The sequence below is a fragment of the Platalea leucorodia genome (genome assembly GCF_965183815.1).
Source record: "Platalea leucorodia genome assembly, chromosome: 5".
Classification (NCBI taxonomy): Eukaryota; Metazoa; Chordata; class Aves; order Pelecaniformes; family Threskiornithidae; genus Platalea; species Platalea leucorodia.
The window spans coordinates 49,267,400-49,293,115 of record NC_138827.1 but is presented as its reverse complement, the minus strand read 5'-3'; the positions used below and the strand labels follow the sequence as shown (position 1 = coordinate 49,293,115).

Sequence of the window (25,716 nt, the reverse complement as noted above, 5' to 3'; positions counted from 1 at the left end):
CTCTTTCAGTGGCTGCAGTAGAGTCTTCTTTTGCCAGCGGCGTGGTGCAGAGTCACTTTTAATTACCTCCTTCCACTGCTTTTGATTTCAAGCCCAACTGATGGCGCCAGGGGCTGAACCACAGGGAGATCTCCAGGCAAGTCCTGCCTATGTCAGGCAGCCTTGCCAGGAAGGTGCTATACAGCCCACTGCACTTCCTTGCAGTGTTTTTTTTTATTTCATTTTAATTTTTTTTTAGCCTGAGGCAGGAGCTATATTAAAATCTAGTAACTTTGTAATGCACTTGTACATGTGAAATTCTAGGTTATGGTCACCAACTTCTCTTCCGCTCCCTGACCTCACTTTAGATATTTATACTCTGCATCTATATGTATGTAATTATATGTATGTTTGACTTCACAGGTAACATCCTGTATATACAGATTTGTTAAAATGCATGGCATTATTTTAAGCCAAGAAGTATGCGGAGTTCTTTGAGTCTCTTTCATAACCCAAGATTGGATTTCTTTATTTTTACAGGAACAGGAATGGTTTAGCTGGAATGAAAATGTTCATTCCACTACATCATTAGCTACAGACAATCTTCAGTTGAAGCCTAGCCCATTTTTCATGCTAAAGCTCTAATAGTTTGACTATCAACATGTAGGATGAATTTCTGGGGCTGAGAGAGCTTGTCTGCATGCCTGTAATTTAAGCTGAACTCTCCTTTTTTTTTTTTTTTTTTTTCTCTCTCTCATGAAAGGAAGGTAGCCAGAAAATAAATTACATTTTAAAGAGTTCACCTCCCTCTCACCCCCTCCTACCATTCCTCTTCTGATAAACACCCCAAAAGTTTGCACTAGACGGAGATGGAGATTTAGCTGGAGTAGCAGATCCTCAAATGTGTCATTTGATCCTCCAGTAATTCTAAAGCAACATTCTGTTAGATGAGACTAGTTGTTGAGACAGTGATTGTCTCAGGTGTGATACTTAGTACTGAGCATCCAGTCCAACTTGCTTTTATCAATTTAAATGTTAATTTTAGGGTCCCAGATAAAGTTTTTCCTTCCTTTCTCCATTACTTGGAAGCTGTAACCAGCAGCCCATGTGGTAATGGGAGCATCAGTATCTTTAGTCAGCTGTTTACCTGCCTTTTCATCTGCCTGCCCTCTTACCAAGTTGGATGAAGGCTTCTGGAAGGGTGACAGAAAGTGACAAGTCAACCCATGGGACCAGCTCACTGTACTGGCAGTGACAGTTCCTGTTTGCTCCTCCTGCCATTTATATCACTCTTTATGGCCAGGCCTCTCTCCCCCTTACATACAGCCCTATAGAAGGTGAAGATTCAGGGGACTGATCCTCCATTTGGAGACAGGAATGGGAATATCATGCTTGGAAGGGCAAGAATTGTTTCCTTACACTGTTTCTGTACTCTAGTCTGAGGAGGCTCCCTGAATTGCTCTGCACAGACCTGTGCAACATGCAGTACTTCTCCAGCCCCCACTGAAGAAAGTGGGCAAACAACAGTCTTCATGCCCAGTGGCTTCTTAGGAAAAGTCTTTTCCAAAGGCCACATTCCTCTTTTCCCAGGCCCAGTAAGCAGCAGAAGCAGCTTTGGGTTGATCAGTGTGTGCATGGGAGTTTTTGGAGACCACTAACCAAATATCTTTGCTCTTTCCTCCCAGATATACTCCCCAGCTTAATGGGAAAGCTGATGCAGAGCCCTTTCCAGCTCGGAGGCAGGGGAGTATGGTTTGGAACATGGACAAGGACCTTGTGGGGGAGGAAGGAAGAGAGCCATATAGTTCATATAAGATGCAGAGCTATTTCAATTTAACTGTCTAGGGCTCTGAGACTGCAGTGCTCTACCCTGCGGAGGCTGAAAAGCAGTTTCAGTGCTATTGTGCTAAAATCCTCTTGTTCTGGCCATGCCATTTCATTTGAATCTTAAGGAATTAGTGCAGCAACCCTGGAAACAAGGGAAATGTAAAGTGTTACCTTTCACCAGAAGGCACATAGCCTCCTCCATCAGTGATCCACACAAGATCACACCGGTACCGTACAGAAGGGTGTTCCCTCTATTGGACCTGCATTGCTAAGAACAGAGACTACCAACGCATTTGGTCTTTTCATGGCCACATTATACCAGTGTCTCAGAATTATCTGATGCTTAGTTGATGGTGTTTGGGCTTTCTTTTCCTTTGTTTTTGCTAGCTCATGAGCTCCTGGTCCAGTACAGCAGCTGTCGTTAGTCTGTCAGCATATAACTATTATTTTATCCTGTTTCTGTTTTTCCAGTCCTTGAAGTTATCCGTGTCTTCCAAGACACTGTTCAATCCCTCATTGTGTTGACAGTACCTCAGAATTTTGTGTTATGGGCAGAAACAAAGTTAACTGGCAAGTTCACGCTATTTTATTTCAGTAAGACCGATCCATTGGACACTTTGGTGAAATCCTTCAAGGCTGCTAGTTCTTCTTCCCATGTTATCATTTACTTATCTGTTAGACAGTTTTTTTCACTGTACCATTCTTTCATTAGTACTCATCTTCATAAACTTAATTGCCAGTCTCCTAAGGGTATCACTTTGCTGCACCAAAGATCTGTCAAGGTTCCCTTAGTCAGAAAATCAGTTAACTTATTGAGTCTGGCATGCTCTGCCATCTTTCCTTCTTTTTTTTTTTTTTTTTTTTAAAATTTTATTTAAAGTCTTTTTTTAGAAACATGTTCAAAAGCCTTGCATGCAGTCATGGTTTGCCTAACAAGCCTCTACTTGCATCACTTTTCTTCCCATTTTGTTGAGTATGGGCGCTGCACTTGCTGTTCCACAGACCCAAGTACCATGCTGATAACCTTCATACTGTGATTCTCCACCCACTCCATGGGCAGCAGCAGGAGCTGTTGCGTTACGGGGAGCTGATGACTGGATATGGGTGTATGTCAATGATACTTTCAGGGGATTGTGCACAATGTATCTTTTGAGGGTAGCGATTTATTCCCTTATTGCTTCCTTTCACAGCTGTCCTGGTTAGGAAAGAATGATAATGATACAGTAACTTCTGTTTCACCCGAGACAGTTGGTACAAGAGTGCAAGAACTTTTGTCTGTGAAAGTTTGGTAGTCAAAATACTTTGCTCTGAGGAACCCGATGGAAATCATCTTGTCAAATAGCAAGCTTCAGGGCCGATGACTCAGGTTTTCCCCTGCTCTGGTCTGGATGACAAGAAACTGCCCGTGGCAGCCATGAGGAGCTGAAAGCAGTAATTCATGCTCCTGCGACACAGCCTTTTCTCCTTTGATGTTATCAGTAAATCGCACCCCGAAATACAGCCTGCGATTCTAGACCACAGTCTTTCCTCCGTGCCTCCTTTGCTGCTTGCCTGGCCACTGACTGGTTTTCCTTTTCAGGGCTATTCATTTTTATACTGGGTGAGTTCCCATTCCTCTTCCAATGCTTCCAAACATACAGTTGCGTTCCCTCAGGCCAGTTGACATGTTAGTCCATGTTTTGCATAAGCCTTCAGTTTCTCCAGCCATGGTCATTTGTGGTTGATGTGAACCATGGTTCACATCACACTAGATTTTCTTGTGAAGAACCATTGCCTCTGTACACACACGTGGTATCTGTGTGTGGCTGTAAAGAAGTACGTGCATTTGTAGGCATCTGAATTTAAATTGTGCTAGATTTACACTGAGGTATGTTTCTGTCTAATTCTAGAGAGTATTAGGCACAAATAAGAATTGTTTAATGTGGAATATGTAATTATCAATTGAAAAATCTGCACCCTCTCAGATGCTTTGTCAACACTTCATGTCTCAAAATGTGTAGTATCCAGAAAACTGTGGTGTTAACCTTTACTAGGCCATGCTGAACATGTGAAAAATCAGTCCTTTTTTGTGTTTGCATGGGATCTTTGTTCACTGTGATTAATGGTCCACTAACAGTGTCCAACACAAGTTCAGTGCAATGTACAAAGTGCCTTTGATGCCAGACATTCTACAGTGCTGTGCAGAAACTAAAGCTAATAGTTGTAAGCCTGAGAGGACTGGAATGTTTTCAATTTACTTTTAAACAAATGACTTTATTGTGCCATTCTCACATGGGAGTAAATTCCACAGCCTTAGTGCCACATTAGACAGAACTTTTTTTACCTGCTGATTTCTGTTTATACTTGGGGAAAAGAAATTAACCTCGGTTAGGGATTGGGGGGAATAGGACAGGACTATTAAACTCGGTGGGAATTTTGCCAGGGGCTTCGCTGGGAGCAGAGTGGGATGCAGGAGTACAGGATGTAGCTGAAGGATGATTTGTGGTGCAGAGTGGAGTTCAGGAATTCTGTGTGCCTGAAAATCAAACTTGTGAAGGGCACCTGTAGGAAAAGCTTTAAAACTGGTTTTGCTACTCCTGAAATGTAAGGAAGCAGTTGTTGTAGTCTAAGTAAATGCTGGTGGAGGTTGGGAGGAAGATTCCTAGTGACTGCAGATGGAGATGGATCAGGCCCAACTCCTGAAAGGAACAACTCTCAAGTAAGTAATGGGTGTCTGTAGCCATATAGGAATGATATCTCTTGACCTCAAGGAGAGAAAGTATCTCTGAATCACCACATTGCTATTGTAATGGTAAAGATTTTCAGACCAAGACAGGGATGTTTTGACAGAATGGGTCTTTAATGCTTATAGGATGGTCTAATACCATGGATTTGTAAAAATGCAAAATACTTGCAGAATGCCTAAGTAAGGAACATGGGTCCATTCAGCATTGCTCCAAGTGGGAGACCCTCTAGTGCTAATAAGTGCATCGTAGTGCATCGATAGTTATAATACAGAACCCATTCCAGTAACTCCTTTTGATCGAAACATGAGTGTACATTAATTACTAACAGAACCAAAGAACTCTGGATTTTTTTTTTTAACTGCTTGCTAGGCCTTTTTTGTACTAAAGCTTTTTTTACAAGACTTTTGTTTTGTGCATGTTATGTGGGTTTATTGCTTTATAAATTCATAAGCAATCAAGAAAAGGTTTGAGTTTTGTTTTGACTGATGTTTTTACTTTTACTTTGGTCCTCTACAATTCATTAGTATTTTATGTTACATGTCACTGCATGGAAATACAAATGGAAAAAATGACAAGTCTAGGTGATGCTTAGGTAAATGCAATTGGAGAAATTGGACAAATAAATCCACTCACCTGAAAATAGCTTTAGAGCATTTTGTCTTCCTCTGATGTTTCTAACCACTGTCTGGTCTTTTCCAAAATAATAGCTCATCTCTGTGCAATGGCTTCCCATAAAACCTTACCTCAGTTACAGAATGAACAACGCAAATGCTGCAAATCATTTTGCAGTGTCCTCAGAGCCCTAAAGCCTTTGCTGCCACTGATTTGGCCTCTAGAGGAAGATACACCTAAAGCTTTTGTAGACTGTCAAGAATAATAGGGAAAAGGATCTGAGTTATTTCCATTTTGACTTGTAAGGCAGGGTAGGTCTGTCCAGTTGGTTTCTCCTCACTTGGTAGTTTTCTTTCCTTTTTTTTTTAAAAAAAAAAAAAGGTGTATGTTGATCATTACTGAAAAGAAACCAGTATGCATATAGAGGGCAACAGCTTTTACATAGCCAAATGCTGCCAGGAGTCAAAACTGAGATCAGGAGTGTTACTCAGCATTGCTGGGAAGCTTGCTGGGGGCAAGGGCAGTGCCAGCTCCTTCCCAGGTGATGCCTGTATGCGGTTTATTTCCATGAGCAGAACAATGATTTTGTTACAAATCTGGATTTTCTAAAAAGTCTTAAGATGCGTTTCAGGAGTTGTTGTAAAGCGTCTCTTCCTGCAGTGGGGAAGAAACCATGCAGGAGAGGACAGGATCACTTTTGTTTAAACCAGGCTGAATGTTACTGGGCAGCAGCTCTCCAATCCGTCCCAGCAGCAGGTGCCCAGCTGCCCTCTTCAAATGGGAAACAGGACTGCAGCGAGGGAATATCACCAGGGCCTGAGGCTGTATTAGCTTTCCAGACTGGGTAGAGTAAGGAGCAATTATGTGCTTTTGACTAAGACTCCTCAGACTCTTCCTCTGTAACCCACTCGCTTCCTGCCCATCTGGAAAGGCAGGCCCCTCACTTGCAAAATGTCTTGGGGAAAACAGAGGAGGAGGGAAGACGCTGGGATGGAACCTTCTCATCCTCTTTGTCTCCCAAATGCCTCTCTACAGTAGGGATATAATCTGTGCTTAAAGGTGGCTCCCTGGGGGGCCCCAGTTTGGCAGGCAGACTGGTAGGGAGCACATGCTCTGAAGCCAGAGGGTGTCTCAAATGAAATGATATTTGAATCTCGCCATGCAGGTCTTAATAATCCATGAGTCTTAATATGGCCATAACGCTATAAATTCAGGGACTTTGACCTCAAAGTCTTTGAGTGTGTTTAAAAATAGCTCACCCATCCTCATTTTATCACTTCATATACTCTGACACAATTTTGGAACCTGCCTCCATCCCATCTAGCAGGGGAACACTATAATTAAGAATCAGTTTTGAAAGGCTGTTCTCTCTTAGCTTAAGGCAGAATAAGGCTTTATGTATTTTGCAGGAGATTATAAACAATTCATTGGCTAAAATTAGCAGTAAAAAGGGAGCCCCAGTTCTTTCCTGCACTGTGGTTTGTGCCACAAAGACTTAGTGTTCTTAAATCATGACAGAGCTCTCTAAAAACCTTGAAAGCATATTATGTATGTGTCACTTTGGCTCAGTTAGGAATAGTCTCACCTCTAAGCCAGAAGGCCATGGGTTCAAGTTCCATGCCCGCCCTTGGATTTAGCTGTCTCACAGTAATTTTATTATAGAAAACATTTTAAAATAGAATCATAGGGGAAGAGTGAAACTTTTGTATCTGTAACTGCGCTGTGAGATATTCAGTCATTGGGATGATACGTTAAATCACTGCTGTTACTACCCAGCTTTGCTCAGTAGGCATAAACCCTCTAAAAAGAGAGGGACTAGCCCTAATGGTGTTGCAGTTTTTTCTCTTCTTGATAAAAACAGTTGTAAACCTTGGGAGTGTGTGTGTGAGCTACTGTTCACTGTCTGAAAGAAGTCTGCATTTTGATGGTGCTGCCACAAGGACAGGGTTCTTTGATTGTATGTTGCTGTGGAAGAGCTGAAAAATGAGAGATGTCAAATGAGTCTTGACTTTACCTTTTGCTCCTGACCAGTAACAGAAGGGGAGGAAATCAGTCCTTTGAACTGAAAATGCCATAGGTCATTTAAAAAGTTAATTTGCAAAAATATCCAACTGAAGTGCGAGGTTAGGGTTGTTTGTGGCAACAATAAAGCCAGGTGATCTTGACTGCAAAGGTAAACTCCATATTGTGTCTGCTTGGACCTCAGGGTAGAGTGCTAATTACTGATGTCCTTTAACTTCCCTATAGAGAGTGGATCAGAGTGACTTAAGGTTTAAACTTTATAGTTTCGTTTTTGTTTGTGCCAACAAGCATGTGGTCTTATAACGTGAAGTGTTTATGTTTGTTGCTTACAGACTTGTGTATTAACTTACCAGAATCTCACTGTCTCTTAAATAGAATTTGCTTTTATTTGAGGGGGGAGGGAAAAAAAAAAAAAATCTTTCCTTTTCTACTGGTTTTGCAGAATACTTAGAAGGGTTTTGATATATTTGTACAAAATGTCATAAAGTAGTATCTAATTTCATTTGGTCCAGGATTATGTGCAGCATAGCTGCTCACAACTCATTTCTTCCCCTGAAAATAATTTTACCCAATAATTTTCAGTTTCTGTTCTTGTGGCATGAATCCAAAATGCTCCTGGATGGATGATTTTCTTTTGTTTAGCGATATTTGTTACACTTCAGTAAAGCTCTCAGTGTTTTCAGATTCCTCTCCTGATCTGTTTTGAGGCTTTTCTGCCACAGGAATGTTGCAGATCAAATTTTTACTTGCATAGTTAAAGGAGTTCTTAAATGGGGAGTATGGATGGTGGTGATCGGTGGTGCTTTACTGGGGTAAGAGTTCCTGCCAGAATTTGTAGACCACTGTCACTCTGCCTGACGGAGGGCTTATGGAAAACCCATTAATGTGTATGAGAGCTTTGAATCTTAGGACCTGAATTATTAAATGAAATGTTTTGATGAGAACTCTGGCCAAGATATGTTTGGCATATGACTAACATCAGGGAAAGGTAGATTTATCTGCATAAGATGCTGTTCGTTCTTGTATGTCCACTTGCTAAATTAGATTAAATACATTCCTGTTATTAATTTTTTTCAGATAAGCAATTACTGTGGGTGCTACAGAGACTATGAGAATTGGGGCAAGAGATGGGGGAATAATCCATCTTGTCGTGGCAGGAATGTTGGCCCATTTAGTCACATCTGGGATGCGGGTGGGGTGGTCTGTGCAAGGCTTGAGTTGGTAATGGTCTGTCAAAAATAGGGGTAAAGGCGGGGCTAGCCAGCTAGCCTGCGAGGGGAGATGTCCACAAGACAGATTTCTGTACTAAGATGTGGTCCATGCTGGGAGAAAAAGATTGAGAATCCTTCTCGTAGAACCTGGTTTAGCAGTATTGACTGAATGCGAGGCAAAGGGGAAAGGAAATGGTGCTGCTCCGGAGCACAGTGATCCAACTGTGTGAAATCAGTGTGGGCGCTATTAAAATGCCATCTTCCTCTCCCTTCCCCTTTCCTTCCTCCCTCCCTCCTCCTCTGCTGTCAGCCTGGCCGAGGAAAAGTCAAATAATGTACGACTGTGTTCCTTGGCATTGCAACTGCAATTTCCCTTTAGGGGCTTCAAACTTGAGAATGGGAGGTTTTAAATCTTGCTGATTCGTGCTATTCCAGCAAGCATATGTGTGAGGAGAAAGAACAATGCCAGTTCGAAACAGAAATCACAAGTGAGAAATCATTGCTGCTAAATCAGGTGTTGCAGAGGCCAGTGGAAAAATCAGACACTAAGAAAAGTAGGAAATTACTTTGTTTAGAGCTGGGAAGGTTAATGAGAATGAATTAGAAAGTGCTCTCTGTGTATTCAGCCCCTAAGGATTTGAGCAAAGTTAGAGGGATTTATTTACTGATTATCCAGACTATACAACTGGCAATAAGATTAAGTGAGGAATTTTGGAACATGCTGACATTTCTTGTTTGCATCATTTACTATGGAGATCATTTGTCGGTACTGCACTGAGTTTGTGGTGAACCAGGGCTTAGTCTGGCCCAGCAGAGACAGATCTGGTACTTCTCATGGCTTGAGGGATGTGGGGGTGAAAACAGTTTAACGTCCTCTTTTGCGTCTTGGAGAGGAAACATCAAGTTTGTCTAGGTGCTTATCAGAGGAAAATTTCAGAATATTTTCCTAGACATCATTAATTATGGAAAAGAGTGCAGTTATAGGTGACACATTGCATTAGATCAACTGAAAATAAAAGACAAGGCTGTAATTTATAGAGCCCCTGCATTGGACGCTGTACAGAACTCCCCCACTACAAGGCCTCCTCTAAGTCCGTCCCTCCCAGCATGCACACAGATATGCACGCTGCCCTTCTCCTCCTGTATTCAAATTTCTTTAAACCAGGCTGGTAAATACTGAAAAGTTACCATCTCAGCCAGAAGAAATGAAGGGACCATGGAACCATGGAATAGGAGTTCAGTACAGGATCTAGGAAAAACAGAATTGTGATTTTTATTCCGGGTGCCTTCTAAAATGATCACATTTTGTGAAAAACATGCAACTCTTCTGTATTACACACATAGACACACAGAGTCATAAGCTATGCTTTAAACATGTAGTCTTGGGCAACGTGTTTTCCAAGATTTGCCTTCACCAATACACTGTCCATACACTGAGGACTTACTTGCCACATTTTAATCTCATAAAACAAGACAATGCCTTGTCCCTAAAGGAATCCGTCACCCGAGTCTTTTGCACTGTTGCTGGAATAAGGAAAATTTTGTTTGTGACCCCTTCTTGCATGGTTACTGCTAAGTAAAAGTCCTCAATAGTGATCAGTTCTGCCAACATTTCTTCGAAGAATGGTTTTGGTAAGGAGGTAAATAATAGAGATGAAAGGCAAGGTGTTATTTCAGTCTTCGTGATGACTCTTAATACTTCTCTGATCAGCATCATGGACGACTAATTCTCCTGCTTTCTATTTTCATCATCTTTGGCAGAAGCTCCAAGACTTCTATTTGTTTTCCTTCTTAGGGGAACTGCATACCACAGCCAGTAGCTTTAATCCTTTAATCCTCAGATGTCCGGTTGATGCCTCCACCCATTGATCACCTCCTTTCACAGCAAATGGTCCTGTTCCCTTCACAATTAATGTCCCCTGCTGGATCAGGCTGTTGTCTCTAGGAGTATGTTTCATACATTTGGTAACAAATGCACAATAAATTTCAGCCTGAACATCTTCTGGGCTAATCATCACACTTTGAGTCTTCATCATCATGACTTGAATTCCAGGGTAACTCATCGCTATTTGAGACTTCCCAATATCCATTGACCTCTTTCTACACTGAAATAATGGCAAATATCATGCCAATAGTATCTCACATGCTAGGGTTTGTTTTTTTTTTTCTAATGTGCTCTTATAAGTATGGGGCACTTCATGTGTTGTTATGACAAGGAAATTCTTTGACTGAAAAGTTTGCAAATTCCAAAGTAGTATTTGTTTTATAAACAAAGGTGCCGTTTTCCTTATGCCAGCCTCTTTCTGCCTTTGCTTGTCCAGCAGTCTGTTCTGAAAGGCATGAAGCAGCTGTTGGCCCCAAATCAAAACTCGCAGCGCAGGGAGGGTTATGTAAAAGTCCTTTGTGTGAGAGATGTACATGGCAGCAAATGGTGAAATTGGAGTACAGATTCTTTGAGGGGAGATGGCTATTCACGGCAATGTTTTATTTTTTGACTTGATTTTTCCATAGAACAAAAAGAAAAATAGAAGATATTGTCATTTTTTTTTGTATTTTCAGAAACACCTTTTCTTGTTGCAGTGTTGTGGGCTTGTAATTTCATGCTGCTTTGCACCCAGTATCACCCACTGGACAGAAGGGCTGCAAGAGGTTGTCTAGTTCTTTCCCCTGCCTCAAGGCAGAATCTCTGTACCTAGGTCATTTCTGAGGGATGTTGGTCTAATCTTTGGAGGAGATTCTGCAGCTCTCCTAGTGCATCTATTTCTGTGCTTCCCTGTTCTTACCATATAACACTTTCTAAATATTTGTTTGACATCTTTTCCTATCCACAAAGACACTCATCTCTCCCCTTCCACAGGTGGTTTCTTTTGAACTCAGTAGTCCCAATTGATCTTAGCTTCTCCTTTCAGGTAATATTTTACAGAGCCCTGAACATCATCTTCAATGGCTTCCTCTGAACACTCTCAAAATGTGCCACAAATTTCTAGTAGTGTGATAACCAGAATTGGATGCACAATTCTTGTACTGATTTCATAATGGCAAGACATTTGACTAATACTCCATTTATATTGCACTGTAGACACAGTTCCTTTTCTGCTGAACTGATCCTTAAGTGGCCATTCTCATGCTGTATGTTTATAACTGATTTATTCCTGCCCAAGTCAAATTTTTTCTATTTGTAATGAATTTCATCTAGATTTTTAAACTGTTTCTCCAAATCATTGTGAACTCTGGTCCTGTCATCTAATGTATTCACATCCCCTTCCAGTTTCTTCTCATCTGTAAATGTAATAAGTGCAGGCTATAATCCACCGTTCTGAGCATTAAGACATTAATAAGCCCATTAAAAAATATAGCCCATATGAAAGTCCCCTTGATAGAGTTTTCCAGTTTGACAGTTAGCCATTGACAGCTTTTCTATGGAAATGAGCATCCAACCAGTAACTGCAGAGAGAGTACACTTGCGTTAATGAAAATGTCACTTGAGATGATTGTGTCAAAAAGCTTTACTGAAGTCTGAAATATGTGGCACCTAATGTTAATACCTTACCCATAAGATCTGAATCCCTGCTCTAAAAGGAGATTGGATTGATTTGACATGATTAGTTGTCAACCTGTTAAGAAGCATAAGACAAAAGTAATTCCAAGTGTGTCAGAGTTCTGGTAATACATCATTCCTTTCTGTCTCATAGTTCCAAATCAGCTTCTTGATTGAAGAAGGCAGGGAGAGAGCCTAACATAGGTTTTGAATGTTTGGGATCATTAAAGCTATGTAAGTACCTGGGGAGCAGTATGTGGATTCAGCAGAAGGTTTTAGCTAATGGTCTGTACTATACAATGTCTGTAACCACAAAGAAGAGTCTAAGCAGGCGATTGTTTAAACTAATCCAGAGAGTTAAATACTTTTGAATCAAATTGAGCTAGGCTATACCTTTCTTCTGCATGCATATGAAGTGAGAGAGATTGTGTGTGCAAGGGAAAGCTGGATCATAACCCCTGCTTAGAGCAGTTCAAGGCTCCAAATGAACGCAGAGTAGCTGAAAGGGGCAGCCTGTGGGTGGCTCAGTAAAGGCAACAGCAGTACAAAGTCAGGAGATGCTGCAAGCATGGAAGAGAGTGGCAAAGTCACCCTCTGTGAGGGAAAAGGACAACTTCCAAGCTCCCGGGAAATGTTCTTTTTCTGTTGCTTGCTTTGTTGTAAATACACAAAAGTAATGTATTGTCGTTTACTTGTGGTTCCTTCCAGTAAGAAAACCTCACTGTGTGAAGCCATCATGTGGTTTCAGCAGTCCTCTGGCAAAAGACACGCTATGTACAGCTGAGAGTATATTAGCTAAACTATATATACAGCATCAAACTGCAATGAAGACAGAATATCAAGAATCAGTTGTCAAGATTTAGGAAAAGGCAGGGGGGGTTAGGACAACTGCAATGTGCTGGGTGTTGGTACATTAAAGAAAAACCTTACTTGGACAGGAATAGCTAAAATAGATTATATGTTCAGCAGCTGTGAATTAAAATAAAAATACAATCTGGAGGGAATAATTCATTTTCAGGTGGTAGTTGTTGTTATGAACTTGCATCTGTAAATGAAAGATATGAAAGCAGCTTTTAAATGGTTGGTTTCTCACTGAAGCTATGGACTTATTTCTTAGCATACAGAGCATTGCTTTGCTGCTGCTTTGACTTTTACCCTTTAGTCAGTCACCTTCCAGTCTGCTTCCTCTCAGTCATTTTTAATAAAATGCTTTTTTGATTACAGAAAATTGGTTGATACACTGCTCTAATGAAAATGCTAGACAAATGCTCCTTCTTGGAACTGACATCAGGAATGTTATACAAGACATTCTTAAATATGCTGGCAGCTGCCCTGAATGTAATGAAATCATGGAAATTAGAAGTATTGCACTCTCTGTGTGGCCAGCTCAGGACTGTTTTCAGTATGTTACCAGTTTAGCTGTGAATTTTAAAAGGAATCACTTTTCCAGAATTTTTCTTGGAACATTCTTCAACATCTTTATAATTTCCACAATCAGGAAAATCATACTGATATTCTGAGGTACTATTCTTTTTTTTTTTGTGTGGATTGCACATAATTCCTCATGCCTACATCCCTTTGTACCACACTAAATCATTCCTCTTGCAGCAGAGAGTTTACAGTCTTCAGAAGACTGATAACTTTTCTGGTAGAAATGAGTGTGTAGGGTGAAATCCTATTCCCACTGCAGCCAGCAGTAAAATTCCCACAAACTTAAGTGGTTTGGATTTCACATGCAATTTTTAGTCTTCTCTTGTATGACACTTCAGTTAATCCTTAATACGCTCTTCGTACAGAAGGTATCTAAATGCAGGAAAGGTAGAAGGGTAGCAATGATGCATACTTTGTGTTTCACTAGCACCTTTCCATGCAAGGATCACAAAGCAGCTTATGGAAAGACAGGTGAGACCTGCTGCAGAGCACAAGGAATGGATATTATTATTCTAAAGTGCAGAGAAAGTAGAAGGCAAAGGACCTTACCTCTGTGGCAGTGTATATGTGTATATAAATGAAAGTACCATCCTGACTTCCATGTTACCTTCTCTTTGTCCATGTTTTTATTCACCTATTGCTTCTCTGTAGCTTTGGTGTGTTTTCATCAGCTATTCTGAATTTGAGTTTTCCAAGATGAATCTAATTTTCTTTACCTGTTTTTTAGCACTCTAGATTCTTCCAGTTTCTTTGTTGGAGGCTTACAAAAGTTCCTAAAGTAATACGGTTGTGTTCGTTCGAAGTAATAATATTCCATTCCTGTCAACAATTAATAGCAGTATTAAGCAAGAGTCAACTGAAGGAAAACTTAGCCCAGATTCATATGCTGTCACTTAACACTTGCTATTGGAACTAGCAAGTTCTGGCTCAAGGATGAGGAGCACTGAAAGGGGACTCTGGCTGCCTTGGCTACTGGGAAAGAAGGCACAGAAACCCGTTTCCAGCTTCTTCGTTCTCCTTTTCTGTTCAGCGTGAACGTTCTTGTTCAAGAGCGGTCAGAGAGATGTGACGGTTTTCTTATGTATTCTGGTTTGGGTTTATTCATTGCGACAGATTTGCAAAAGCCTTTCTAGAATGCAGAGTGGCAGGGACTTGGGCTTGAGAGGTGGCTTGCACTGAAGCTAGAGTCACCGTGATGCTCAGTGAGAAAACCAGCCATTTTGAAAGAATGACATGGAGATGCAATACGGCATCTACGTCACTTCTGTCTTGTTGTGATGCCCAGCTTTGCCAGGCAACCTTACTCTCAGATGCTGCTGTTGGCACAATGAAGAGATGCCTTACAAAAGAAAGCCTGATAACATTTGTAGATGTACTGTATAGCACAGAAATCTGTTAGAAGCAGATTTCCATGTGTATGATGTGATGCAAACAAGATGGTTTCTGACATGAAAAGCCTTCAGTTGAGACATCAAATCGTTAAGAATGCTATGGCCAGAAGCTTTCGTAATAAATTACTGTAAACTCATGAAAGATTGATCTTTTTTGATTTCAGAGAAAATAAATCAACAGTATGAAGTCAGCTCTATTACCGTTTCAAACAATGGACGGACTCCTGAAGTATTATCCGCTTTCTGTAAATATCACCTATGAGCCTGTATATAAAAGGTTAAATGTTTGCAGACTATTACCCTTTGCCTTAAAGATCAGAGACAAATTACTATTTTTACTTTACATTCTCTTGATGAGGATAATGATAAACATCTGTCACTTTGCTGCTTAGCCAGCTAAGAATCTTATTGCAATCTGTAATTTAAACAGTGAAGAAAAAAAAAAAAAGAAAAGAAAAAAAAAATACATGAGCAAACTGTACTTTATATAGACACTGAAGAAGAAAAGAAAGAGAATAGAAGTCAAATGCAGGGGAACTGGGAAGGGGGCATTTTCGGTCTGCAGCTACTTGACTAAAAATCTGTGGATATATGATAGATGTATGATTTTCCATTTATTTGGTATTTCCCAGGGAAAATTACAGTCAGTTTCTTTTCAGACATGGAGGCTAAGGAAAATACTCAATCTGCATGCTGTGACTTTTTGGCATGTGGAGTTTATTAACAAAATGATTAAGGTTTATAGGATAATGTGTCTATTGGTGTTACAGAATTGAAAACACTGTTTTCATCAAGAGCTCCTTCAGTGTCCTCCACAGTCCGGAGATTTTTAGGAAGCACTGCTAATTATTGTTAAAGTCCATAGATTAGCTGGTTTTCCAGTAATTCATCTGTAATTAAAAATAATTTGAACTTTTGAAACTTCTTTTACAAACATTTAGTTTTGTTTCTAAATGGTACATGGGATCTTATTTCTTAACAAAACTATAACTTAACAAATCACAACCATCGCCATTTCATTTAGACTAGACTGACCAAGCCATAGTTTACAAGGAGTAAATATGAAGTGGTCTACCTGCCAATGCTGCATGAGCAGAAGCAGACCCTGTGTTAGGAGATGAAACTAGGAATCTCTTTTTGGCCCAGCAAGAATGGATTTCATTCAGGGAGAAGCCTCTTTGGTGACATGTTTGCCTATCTAGCTCTAATGGTCCTTCGCTAATGGGTTAGCTACGGATATCAACTGCTCCGGGAATCTCTAAGGCACTAGTGATGTGCAAATTTTAGCTAAACACTATATTGTAAATGGAGTTGTGCTGGCAGGGGTCTGGCTGGTGTATAACTGGTTCTCATTATTGGGTTATTCACTTTTTGCAAGTACTTTCTGTTTTTTCATGTTATGCTTCTAGGTACCAACAGAACAGGTTTAGATTTTATAGTTCATGCTAATATGGCTTTGGTGGTTGTTTTCAGGGAGAAGTATTATATATCAGAGTTTGGGGAAAGAAAATTGTTCTTTTTACTTTCTAGGTTGAAATTTCATTCTTTTGGCATCTTTGAGCTTCAGAAGGCAGTTTGATTTTCACCAGAAGGCTACTATTCTTTTCTTAGGTTTTCTTATATTTATACAGGCCAGACCGAAGCAAAGTATGTACCTTTTAGCTTCCAGTTAAAGTTCCTGGTATTTTCTTTAATTAGGTCAGCTGTTTACATACAAAGAAGTTTTCTTCTGTCCAATGAAAAAGAGACCTCTAATATATAATCCAGCCTATGTTATGCTGAGCCTTGAGCACTGGAACCAATGATGCTTTTGCTGTTATCCTTCATAAATTCTTTGTTTATATAGGTGCTATTCACATCTAACAAGTTTGAGGCTGAACTGTGGAATTTGTCACAACTGAGTCAGCCTTAAATAACAAGCATTTTTTTTTTACCCGTAGGAGGGTAAAATTCAAAACCCAGACTTATGGTGCTGCTTTCTTGCATGGGTCAAGCTGGCTGAATCTGAATGGTAAAAGACTTGATAATAAGTATTGTAGTAAGTGATCTGAGATAATTTCTTGGGGTTTCATTTACCACCACGTGTCTGTGTCTGAAAACTTTCTTTAGCATAAAATTACAAATTTGTGTGGAAATATATGATGTACTTTGTGAAAAAGGTCTTGCATCTCTTATTGCATTAACCTTTAAAGGTCCAAATTTCATGATGCTAAACACTAATGTTAAACAGGCCAGTACTTCATATTTTAACCTCCAGACATGCTTTGTATGAGTTACATTGCTGGATTTCTACAGTTTAAATCCATTTTTTTTCTTAATATATTTCCAGTTTACTGCAGTCTGAAAGACTTGACTTTTTTTTCTTCTGTGTAGACTGAAAACGATGAGAATGGCCAAGCAGACAATTTTTCAATGGACCCCCAGCTGGAGAGACAGGTGGAGACAATTCGAAATCTTGTGGACTCCTACATGTCTATTATCAACAAATGTATCCGAGATTTGATACCGAAAACAATCATGCATCTTATGATCAATAATGTAAGTAGCAGCCAGGGTTCTAAATTATTTTAACGTGTCTGTCAAATCTCTTATGCTCAAACACACCTTTTGAATATAGCAGCAACATGTACTAAAGAGCATGTACTAAAGAGAAGAACACACTCCCATAAATTTCACACTTAGACAAAGTATTCCAGTCTTTCATAGTAGTAGGAAGTTCTGCAGCCTTCTCAAAGGCTGGCACATTGCCTTGAGTGTTTACTCCAAAGTGCTAAAGATTGAATTCATTTACATCTTAATCAGAATATAAGTTGTTATTTAAAGGTAAATCAAGGACCTTTTTTTCTGTGTTGCTCTTGATGTAACACGAAAAGGGAGTTGGGAGCTCCATCTAGGCAGCCTGTGAGAGCAGCAGAGCAGGGTTGTGCTTCCTTGATTTTCAATCTGTAGCCCTTTGTCATGGTTTCTTAAAGGAGTTCTTATTTTATTTGAGTTTCCTTATACTTCCAGGTTACCATTTTCAAGGAATAAATCTAGAAGCCTTGGACACTGTTGTTTAGATAAGCAGATGTGGTTGTTTGATTTATTGTGTGTGTCTTTCTTAGATCTGAAGATTATTTGGTTAAAGAAACGGCTTTGAGATATCATTGTTTTTCCACTGCACTAAGATCTCAGCCTTCGCTTCCTGGCAAAGTTCTGAATGGACCTTGTTGAAAACTAAGCTTAATATTAGTGCCACTGCTGCCATATAAATTAACAACAGAGAGTACAGCTCCTGTTAGTTATGGGTAGCACCTTTTCTGTGAGGTCATCAAACCAATCAGTCTTTACAAATACAATATGCTATAAGGTAAATCTGTTTAGAAAGTAGCATTTACTTTTGACTCAGAGCCACCTCTAGCCTTCATCTCATGGATTTCATTAGCCCTGTGGAATTTGTGTTGCACTTAAGAGTTAGGTGGTTGGATAGGAAATTTTAATGGGATTTCCTGGTACATATAATACGAGCAGAATTTTTGCATGAGGGCGAGAGATAATTCCATTAACTTCTTTAGGTTTAGGGGAGTCAGGCTCCAAATAATGCTCCAGTCATGGGTGAGTTTTTACAAAAGAGCATGGGAACAACGGAACTGCCCTTTTTTTCCTGAAATCAGCCATGCTCTAGACTTTATAGGGTGAGCGTGTTCTCTCTGTTTTTTCCAGATCACAGCTAGCACCTTGCTGCTTTGACTTAGCACAACTTCAGTGCCTTTGAAAGGGGCTGTTTTTAGCTCTCATTTCATAAAGCGAAGAGTTCGGTGAGCAGTTCCTTTTGAAAGTTTACATTAAATTTTCTGCCACTCACCTCCTCATATGGAATAGGTTAAGGGTCTCTGAAGCGGGTGCTTTACTGAGAAGTAGAATACTTTAAGATTTTTGTACTTTCAGTCTCATCAGTTGTTACATTGGTAAAGTCTGCCATGCTGGCTGACCATGGCACACAGAAACAACATACTTATATCATCTACCTTTCAATTGACCTCATAGTCCATAGCTGTGTTTGGGCTTGCTAGTGAGCTGACCTACACCTCAATCCTAGAATTTAAATTTGTGGCAAAGAATCAAAACGTTTTAAAGGACTGTGAAGAGTGAGACTAGAAACATTAATGCATTTGTTTCTGTGCAGCATAGGCAGTAAAATACCATATTAAAAACAATAGCTAAAAGATCAATTTTAAAAAATCAGTGCTATTAAAAAGAGAAAGAAATGCTTGAATTAAGACTGCTGAGCCATGCCAAAAGGTTGTGCAAAGACCTGGAAAGCAGCGGAGCTGTGATGGAAGGTGGGACCTGTTAAGTAGTGTGTGTGTTCCTTGGAGTCTTCAGAAGCCCAACCCATCCACCAGGAGTTAAGTGAAAACGCCCTCTCTCCCCCTTAATGAGCATATTCTGTACTTTCTACTGCCCCATCATGTTGCCTCCAAAACTCTGGAAACAAATTGATCCCAAGGAGTTTGTTTCCATGACAATTGTAACCTCCCAAGTCCTCCTAGAACTTCCTTTCCACTTTGTGGGCCTGTAAATGAGCACTTACAATTCAAGGGAAGTATCAGATTCAAACTCAGTGTACAGAAAATAATTAGATGCTGTCCCTAAGCATATTTTGAGGCCTAAGCCTAGATTGTTGTATTCCAAATGCATGCCTTATTCTTCCCTTAGGGTGGATGTTGATTACCTTAAAAGAAAATGCATTTACCACACAGAACTGCATTGAGTTACCATTAGCAATTCAAACATGCACAAACAAAACACACATTTCAGAATTTGTGTTTCATGGTGCCTAGGTATTGCAGATTTATACAAGAGGGGTGCTCTTAGAGTAGATAGTGTATACTCCATAAGCAGTGCTGATATTAATCTCAGCGGGGTAGCGAAACTCCAAAGTAGTTGTTACTACCAAACTTAAGGTTAAGGAATGGATTGTGTTTGCATTTGAGGTAGTGATGTATGTTGTAGTCTGCCTGCTGATGAATGAAGTTGCAAGCCCATCTTACCCCACTTTCAAGTGACAGGGTAGGCTTTGTGGCATTGGTGTTTTGGATGCTTGCTATGTTTCAGCTTTGACTGCAGGTCTGATGTCTGTGAAGTAAAATGTTTTAAACCATTCCTGTGAGTCTTTCTGTTTTCTAGAAAGGAGCAAAGGCATGAGTAAGTGTCACTTTCCTTTCCTTTTCCAAGCTGGAGAAAGTGGCTATTGTGGAAGATCTTCCTCTGTCTAGTACAGTGCATCTGTTTGCAGAAGGAAAGAGGCTGATCCAAGAACCATCCTTAACGCAGCAGTCTTCCCCTTCCAGAAGAGTTCAGGGAGTTACTTGAGTCTCCTGCTAGTGGCAGACAGGGATCTCTCATGATAATTGTCACAGGCTGATTTTTTTCAAACAGATATTTGTGGTTTAACAATGCTTTTACAATCAGCTCTGGCCTTAATCTAATTTTAGGACTTCTTCTTCTTCTTTTTTTTGAAGTGATGCCATTAAAATGCTCATTTCATTGAGTAGAATGTGATGCTGTTTAACTATGATATCTGTTTTTAATGTGGAGTTTTTGGCAATCATGAGGAAAGTAGTGTACTCTGGCTCTTGATCAGTACCATCTACTGGAAAACAGCATGAGACTCATGGAAAATTTTTGCAGGCTTTGCTAAGAATTTGTGCATCTCCTGTCATACGTGAATGGGAAATGACAGTCAAGCCCAGGCAATATGGTTCTGTTTCCCTGTCAGGTCTGTCGTGGCCTTCTTTTCATTGCTGGGTGACCATAAAGGGTCCCATGCCCATGCAGTTCGACTGCTCTCACTGACCTCATCTGAACACAACCTTCGCCTTAGTCTAACTGTCAGGATTTAAATCAATGTTGCTAAACTAGCAGAAACCCATGTGCAAACGGAGCTCAGGTTTATGTAATCAGAATCTTGGGAATGTATTATCGTTAGTATCTCCAGCTCAAAAAAGCTTTATAGAGCAAAAAGCCAGATGAGAAATAGATCAGAACAGCAATGAAAGTCTCAAATGCAAGGATTTAGTAGGTCAGCAGTTGGTCTATTTACCACAGTCTTATTTAATCAGAGTACCTCTAGCTTTTTATCTCTCCTAATGTGGCCCAGGTTTCCATAACCAGGGCAGGCGTAGCAGGAAATCAATATAGTAAATTAGATTACTTGGAGACTTCTCCCTTCAGTTTCAATGTGTGTGGATGGAATACTTAGAATCTGACAAAGTTGTTGGAGATGAAAGACACTGTCTACAGTAGGGTAAATTGTTGCTAAGAAAATAATTGACAGAGATGCTATAAAGCCTGAAAATCCCCATTCCCAGGGAAATTTCATATCTGATGGTATTGTTAATGGCTGCCATTTACCTCTCAGCCCTTTAGAATTGGACCAAAATGCCAGCTGACTCCTGGGAGCTGTTGGGAAGCCTGTTTGAAATGAACTGTAAACGTAGATGTCACCTTAGAGACACAGACCACTGTTAACTCCAACCATGTCCAATGTTTCAAAGACAGACACAAAAAAAGGCCACACTGCACTTTGGAGCGACTGCACAAAACCATCTTATCCTCACATGTGAATCATCTCAGAATGTGGCTTCGTAATTGTGTTAAGCCCATCTGCGTGCAGGCAGCTGCTGAAAGGTCCAGTCCATCCTTTTCCAGCTGCTCTGCCCAGCTGCATGTGCCAGCCTTTCCTTGGGCCACAGCTAGACCTCAGGCTGCTGCACTGTCAGCTCAGTCTGAGTTCAGCATTTTTAGTCCCTGATCTGACCTAACAAGAACTGCATGACCAGTAGAACTGATGTAAATAAGGTGGTAGGAGAAACAGATTAAATTTAGATATGCCTGTCTCCTGGTTCTGTGGATCTCATACTGTATTTATTCAATATTGTATTTTCAATAGGGTTTTTTTTGTTGTTTATTTGTTTGGTGGGGTTTTTTTTGTCTAATGAAATAGGTAAAAGAATTTATCAACGCAGAGCTCCTGGCTCACTTGTATTCTTCCGAGGACCAAAACACTCTAATGGAGGAATCGGCTGAGCAGGCGCAGAGGCGAGATGAAATGCTCCGCATGTACCAAGCACTAAAGGAAGCCCTAGCAATCATTGGCGATATTAGCACTAGCACGGTCTCAACCCCTGCACCCCCTCCTGTAGATGACTCTTGGCTTCAGCAGGCCCGCAGGTAAGGATCCTCAAATTTGTATTGCAAGTAAATGTAGGACAGGCAGACATTGTCAGCATCAGCAGCTCCCTCCCTACCTGTCTTTTTGGGCAGATACTCCTCCAAGATTTTAATGACCTTTGTGAAGGATGACATTTATGAGGGAAATCGGAACATTTTCCCACATATACATGTTCTATGTATATGTATGTGAACACCAGACAGGATATTTGCCTTGTAGAAGACCATCCAGTGGATTTACAGCTTGTCTGATGCTTCAGATAGCAGCCACTTCTGTCACTCCAATTGTGTATCCACATGACCTTTTCTTGCAAGGTGTTATAAGACTTCAGCACGTCAGGCTCCACATCCTAGAAAATCCACTTAGCAGAACATCATTGGGACTGTTAATATTAAAATCCATTAGATTTACCTCTTTGATCATATGCTTGTTTCTGACTATCGTAAGGCATTCTGTCTGCAGGAAAGGTAAGTGTGAGACTTAAATATATGTAATGCTCTGGCCAAGAAAAAAAAATTGTCATAGGCATAAAAAAAGAGTTTCATTTCTGTTTAAAAAATTAAAAAATAAAAGTAATAGAATAAAAAAAAAAAAAACACAACAAAAACCAAAAAGCTCCCCACCACCACCCCACCCCCCCCTTACTGAACTTCTTAAATCTCTGATGTTTCACTAGATCACCTCCTCCAAGTCCCTCAACTCAGAGGAGGCCTACATTAAACAATCCCCCAACCAGACCTTTATCTGGCCGAGGACCCGCTCCTGCAATCCCATCTCCAGGCCCTCAGTCAGGGGCTCCTCCGGTCCCGTTCCGCCCAGGACCACTGCCTCCATTTCCAAGTGGTGGTGAAGCCCTTGGAGGACCTCCCCAGGTTCCCTCTCGGCCGACCCGGGCTCCTCCCAGCGTCCCAAGGTAAGATGCCTAATCTTCCTGGTGATGGGCATGGTTCTCTCCCTCTAGCATAACAGACGGATTCTGCACTGTGTCAGAAAGTCAAGCACCATTGTTGAGTAAGTCTTGTAACAAAGCAAAATTGGGCATTACCTGCAGAGAGTCAAAGGTGTTCCGAGGTACCAATTTTTAGCACAAATATGACTTTTTGAAAAGACAGAAAGTTTTTTCATGGGGAAAAAAAAAATCCAGTCAGTCAATTTGAAGACACCAGATTTTCTTACATTAAAAGCCCCTGTTCTGGTTGTGTTGTACCCACACAGGGGTTCACAGAGAGAGAGGTCATCTGTCCCTCCACCCGAAGAGGGGCAGGGGTACAACTCCTCACTTTTGCCATTCTGAGGCCTCACCAGAGGAATTAATGGCTCTTCTGGGAGAGAACAAGAACAATCCTTGTAGAACCAGTGGAACAAACTGATAGGAGTCTGATTCTTATTCCACAAGGCAAGTAATTTACAGCCAGTTGAAAACAGTCCATAGTTGTCTAACAGTGTAGATCATATGGTGCAAAACAATTAGTTAAGGAACAGGATTTTCATCACCACATCACTTCCTTTCCTTCCCAGGGCTTTGCATTTATCAGTACTTTTTAAAGTAGCTTTGCATATTTTATAATTTTGTGTGGCAGTAACTGCTTTTTTATATAAGTTATATGAATAAAATGGCCTTAATATTTATTTTCACAATGACATAATACACATAACCACTCATATATATATATATATATGAAAGCCTCTGATTCCGAGGGCTTTGGTAACTTCCTAAATTATGACAGGCATGGGCAGATTAGGCAATGTTGGAACAAAGGGGTTTCTCCATTTTTAATAAATTAACTGTTACATTAAAATTAGTCACAGTTTGCAAAAAAATGCCAGTGAAATAGAAACAAAAAGAAAATGTGCACATTTTCAATTTTAGAAATGGTAACTGAGAAGAGAACCTTGGGAGAAAAACTTTCTTTTAAATAGGTGAGATCTGTTGTAGTTGTCAGTAACTTAAATTTGAGGCTCAGCGTTTCTAATATCCTTTATAATATGAAGAATAAATAAATGAATGAGGTATATCAAAGGAATTAAGTATTTTTATATATTTGCTGTGAAAGGGGCGTTGTCGCATCAGTGCCCAACCGTGAAATGCACTCTTTCATCCTGTAGCTTGCAGTAGGACCGCTGGGGAGAAACCTAGAATTGCCTTTCTGGGTACTAAATGTCACACTGAACGGGAAGAAGTCCAAGCAGGGTCCTCTCATTGGGAGAGCCTGGGACTGAGCTGAAGGGCACTGGCCCCACTGTTTCCCCTGTGCCGTCAGAGGATAAATCACTTACTAGATACAGAAATGAGGTCCAGTGTTTTGTCAGTTGTACTACTGGAGAGAACCATAGCTTCCTGGCGTCTTTTGCCTTGCCTTGCAAATGAGCATGTCTCCTTTGTCCTGCCTGGCTGTGATTTTGCATGAACATTGCTTTCCTGAGGTGGCTTGCCAAGAGCATGTCTGATGATAATCTTTTTGATGATAAAGTGATAGGTGGGATGGAAAGCAGAAAGGAATTTTCTAGCGCACAAAAGACACTTGGGTAAGCAGCCCGTGAACAACTCAATTCGTGACTGCCACTGGTGGCATGCAAAGCAGTGGCTGATAAAGGAGGTCAGTGTTTTTAAAATGCTGTAGCTGGATATATAATTGAATGTACGACTGCCTGACATTTTTGTGGAAAAAATATCTGCAATACACATCTTCTGGACTGGATCCTAGTTCTCTTTTTTAGAGCTATGAAAGCCTCAGACATAAAAAAATCTCAGCTGCTTAAGAATGAAGGAAGGGCTTGCCGTTTTGCTGAAACTTCAGGTTTCTCCTGCTGACTGAACTCCGAGAGAGGAAATCCCAGGGAAGGGGCTGCAAGGGAAATCACCTGAGGGGGGACAGTGTGGCCGGCTCCTGTGCCTATTAAAAGTTTCTTTTGAGCCCTGGAATTTCTGCTACGCTTGGTCTGGTTTTAATAACAGCCTTTGCAGGATCATAGGAAATTGACTCAGAAAATCAGTCTGAGATATTAAAAGGGATAAAAAAATAGTTTTGAGGAAGAGTTCTTGTGGAAACTTGAGCTTTCTCTGTGACTTACTTTTGAACTGGGGCTGTGTGCTCTGACTGCTCTACTGCCACTTTCTGCAATGATTCCTTGAAGTGTCAGGATCTCTCATATCTAGGCAAATAGTTTAGCTTCCTGAGAAGAAAGTTGTATTTTTAAAGTTCATTTAGCTTTCCAAAGGAGCTTTTTGTTGCAGCCCCCATCACGGTCACGTGGAGCTGAAAATCCTGACATGCTAAAGAAATATAAGCTTTCTATTTTCTCCTGTTCTGCCTTAAGATAAAAAGATCCTTTTCAAGGGTAAGACTTGAACCATCCTTTTCCAACGAGTGGCTGAGCGCACATTTGGTTTGGAGAACTGGCCACCTTATAGTGAGATACAAGCCCTGCCTTTAAAAAAAATCCCTTTTTTCCTCAACTTTATGAGCATTTAATCAAAGGAATTGTACAGAAATTGTGAGCTCTCGGCATTTTCTCACTGTTCCTCGCTTACTATACAGGGAAAGGAAAAGGGTTAGGGGAGCAGGAAATAATTTTCTTCCTTGCTTCGCTCTGATTCTAAAGCTGTTTTGGGTTATGTGCTCCGAATATTTCTGTAAGGAAACAGAAACTATTTGCATGATACATGCCTCTTTTAATTAATCCCACTTGAGGTGGGTGGATCTCTCCCAGCAAAGCCTGTGAGTAAAGGCCCCTGGCTTTAAAGGGCTTGATGCCAAAGCAT

General features: G+C 40.5%; 1 protein-coding gene across 4 annotated transcripts in view; it reads left to right on the top strand.

Annotated features, from left to right (window-relative positions):
* DNM3 (dynamin 3) overlaps positions 1 to 25,716 on the top strand; it is a gene marked incomplete at its 5' end in the record, with an annotated part of 182,513 nt that overhangs the window by 140,506 nt on the left and 16,291 nt on the right. For all 4 annotated transcript variants that reach the window (XM_082311696.1, XM_082311694.1, XM_082311695.1 and 1 more), the window contains 3 exons: positions 17,111 to 17,275; positions 21,726 to 21,952; positions 22,630 to 22,866. In XM_082311696.1, coding sequence (XP_082167822.1) covers positions 17,111 to 17,275; positions 21,726 to 21,952; positions 22,630 to 22,866 — 629 coding nt within the window. The remainder of the gene's footprint in view (positions 1 to 17,110; positions 17,276 to 21,725; positions 21,953 to 22,629; positions 22,867 to 25,716) is intronic.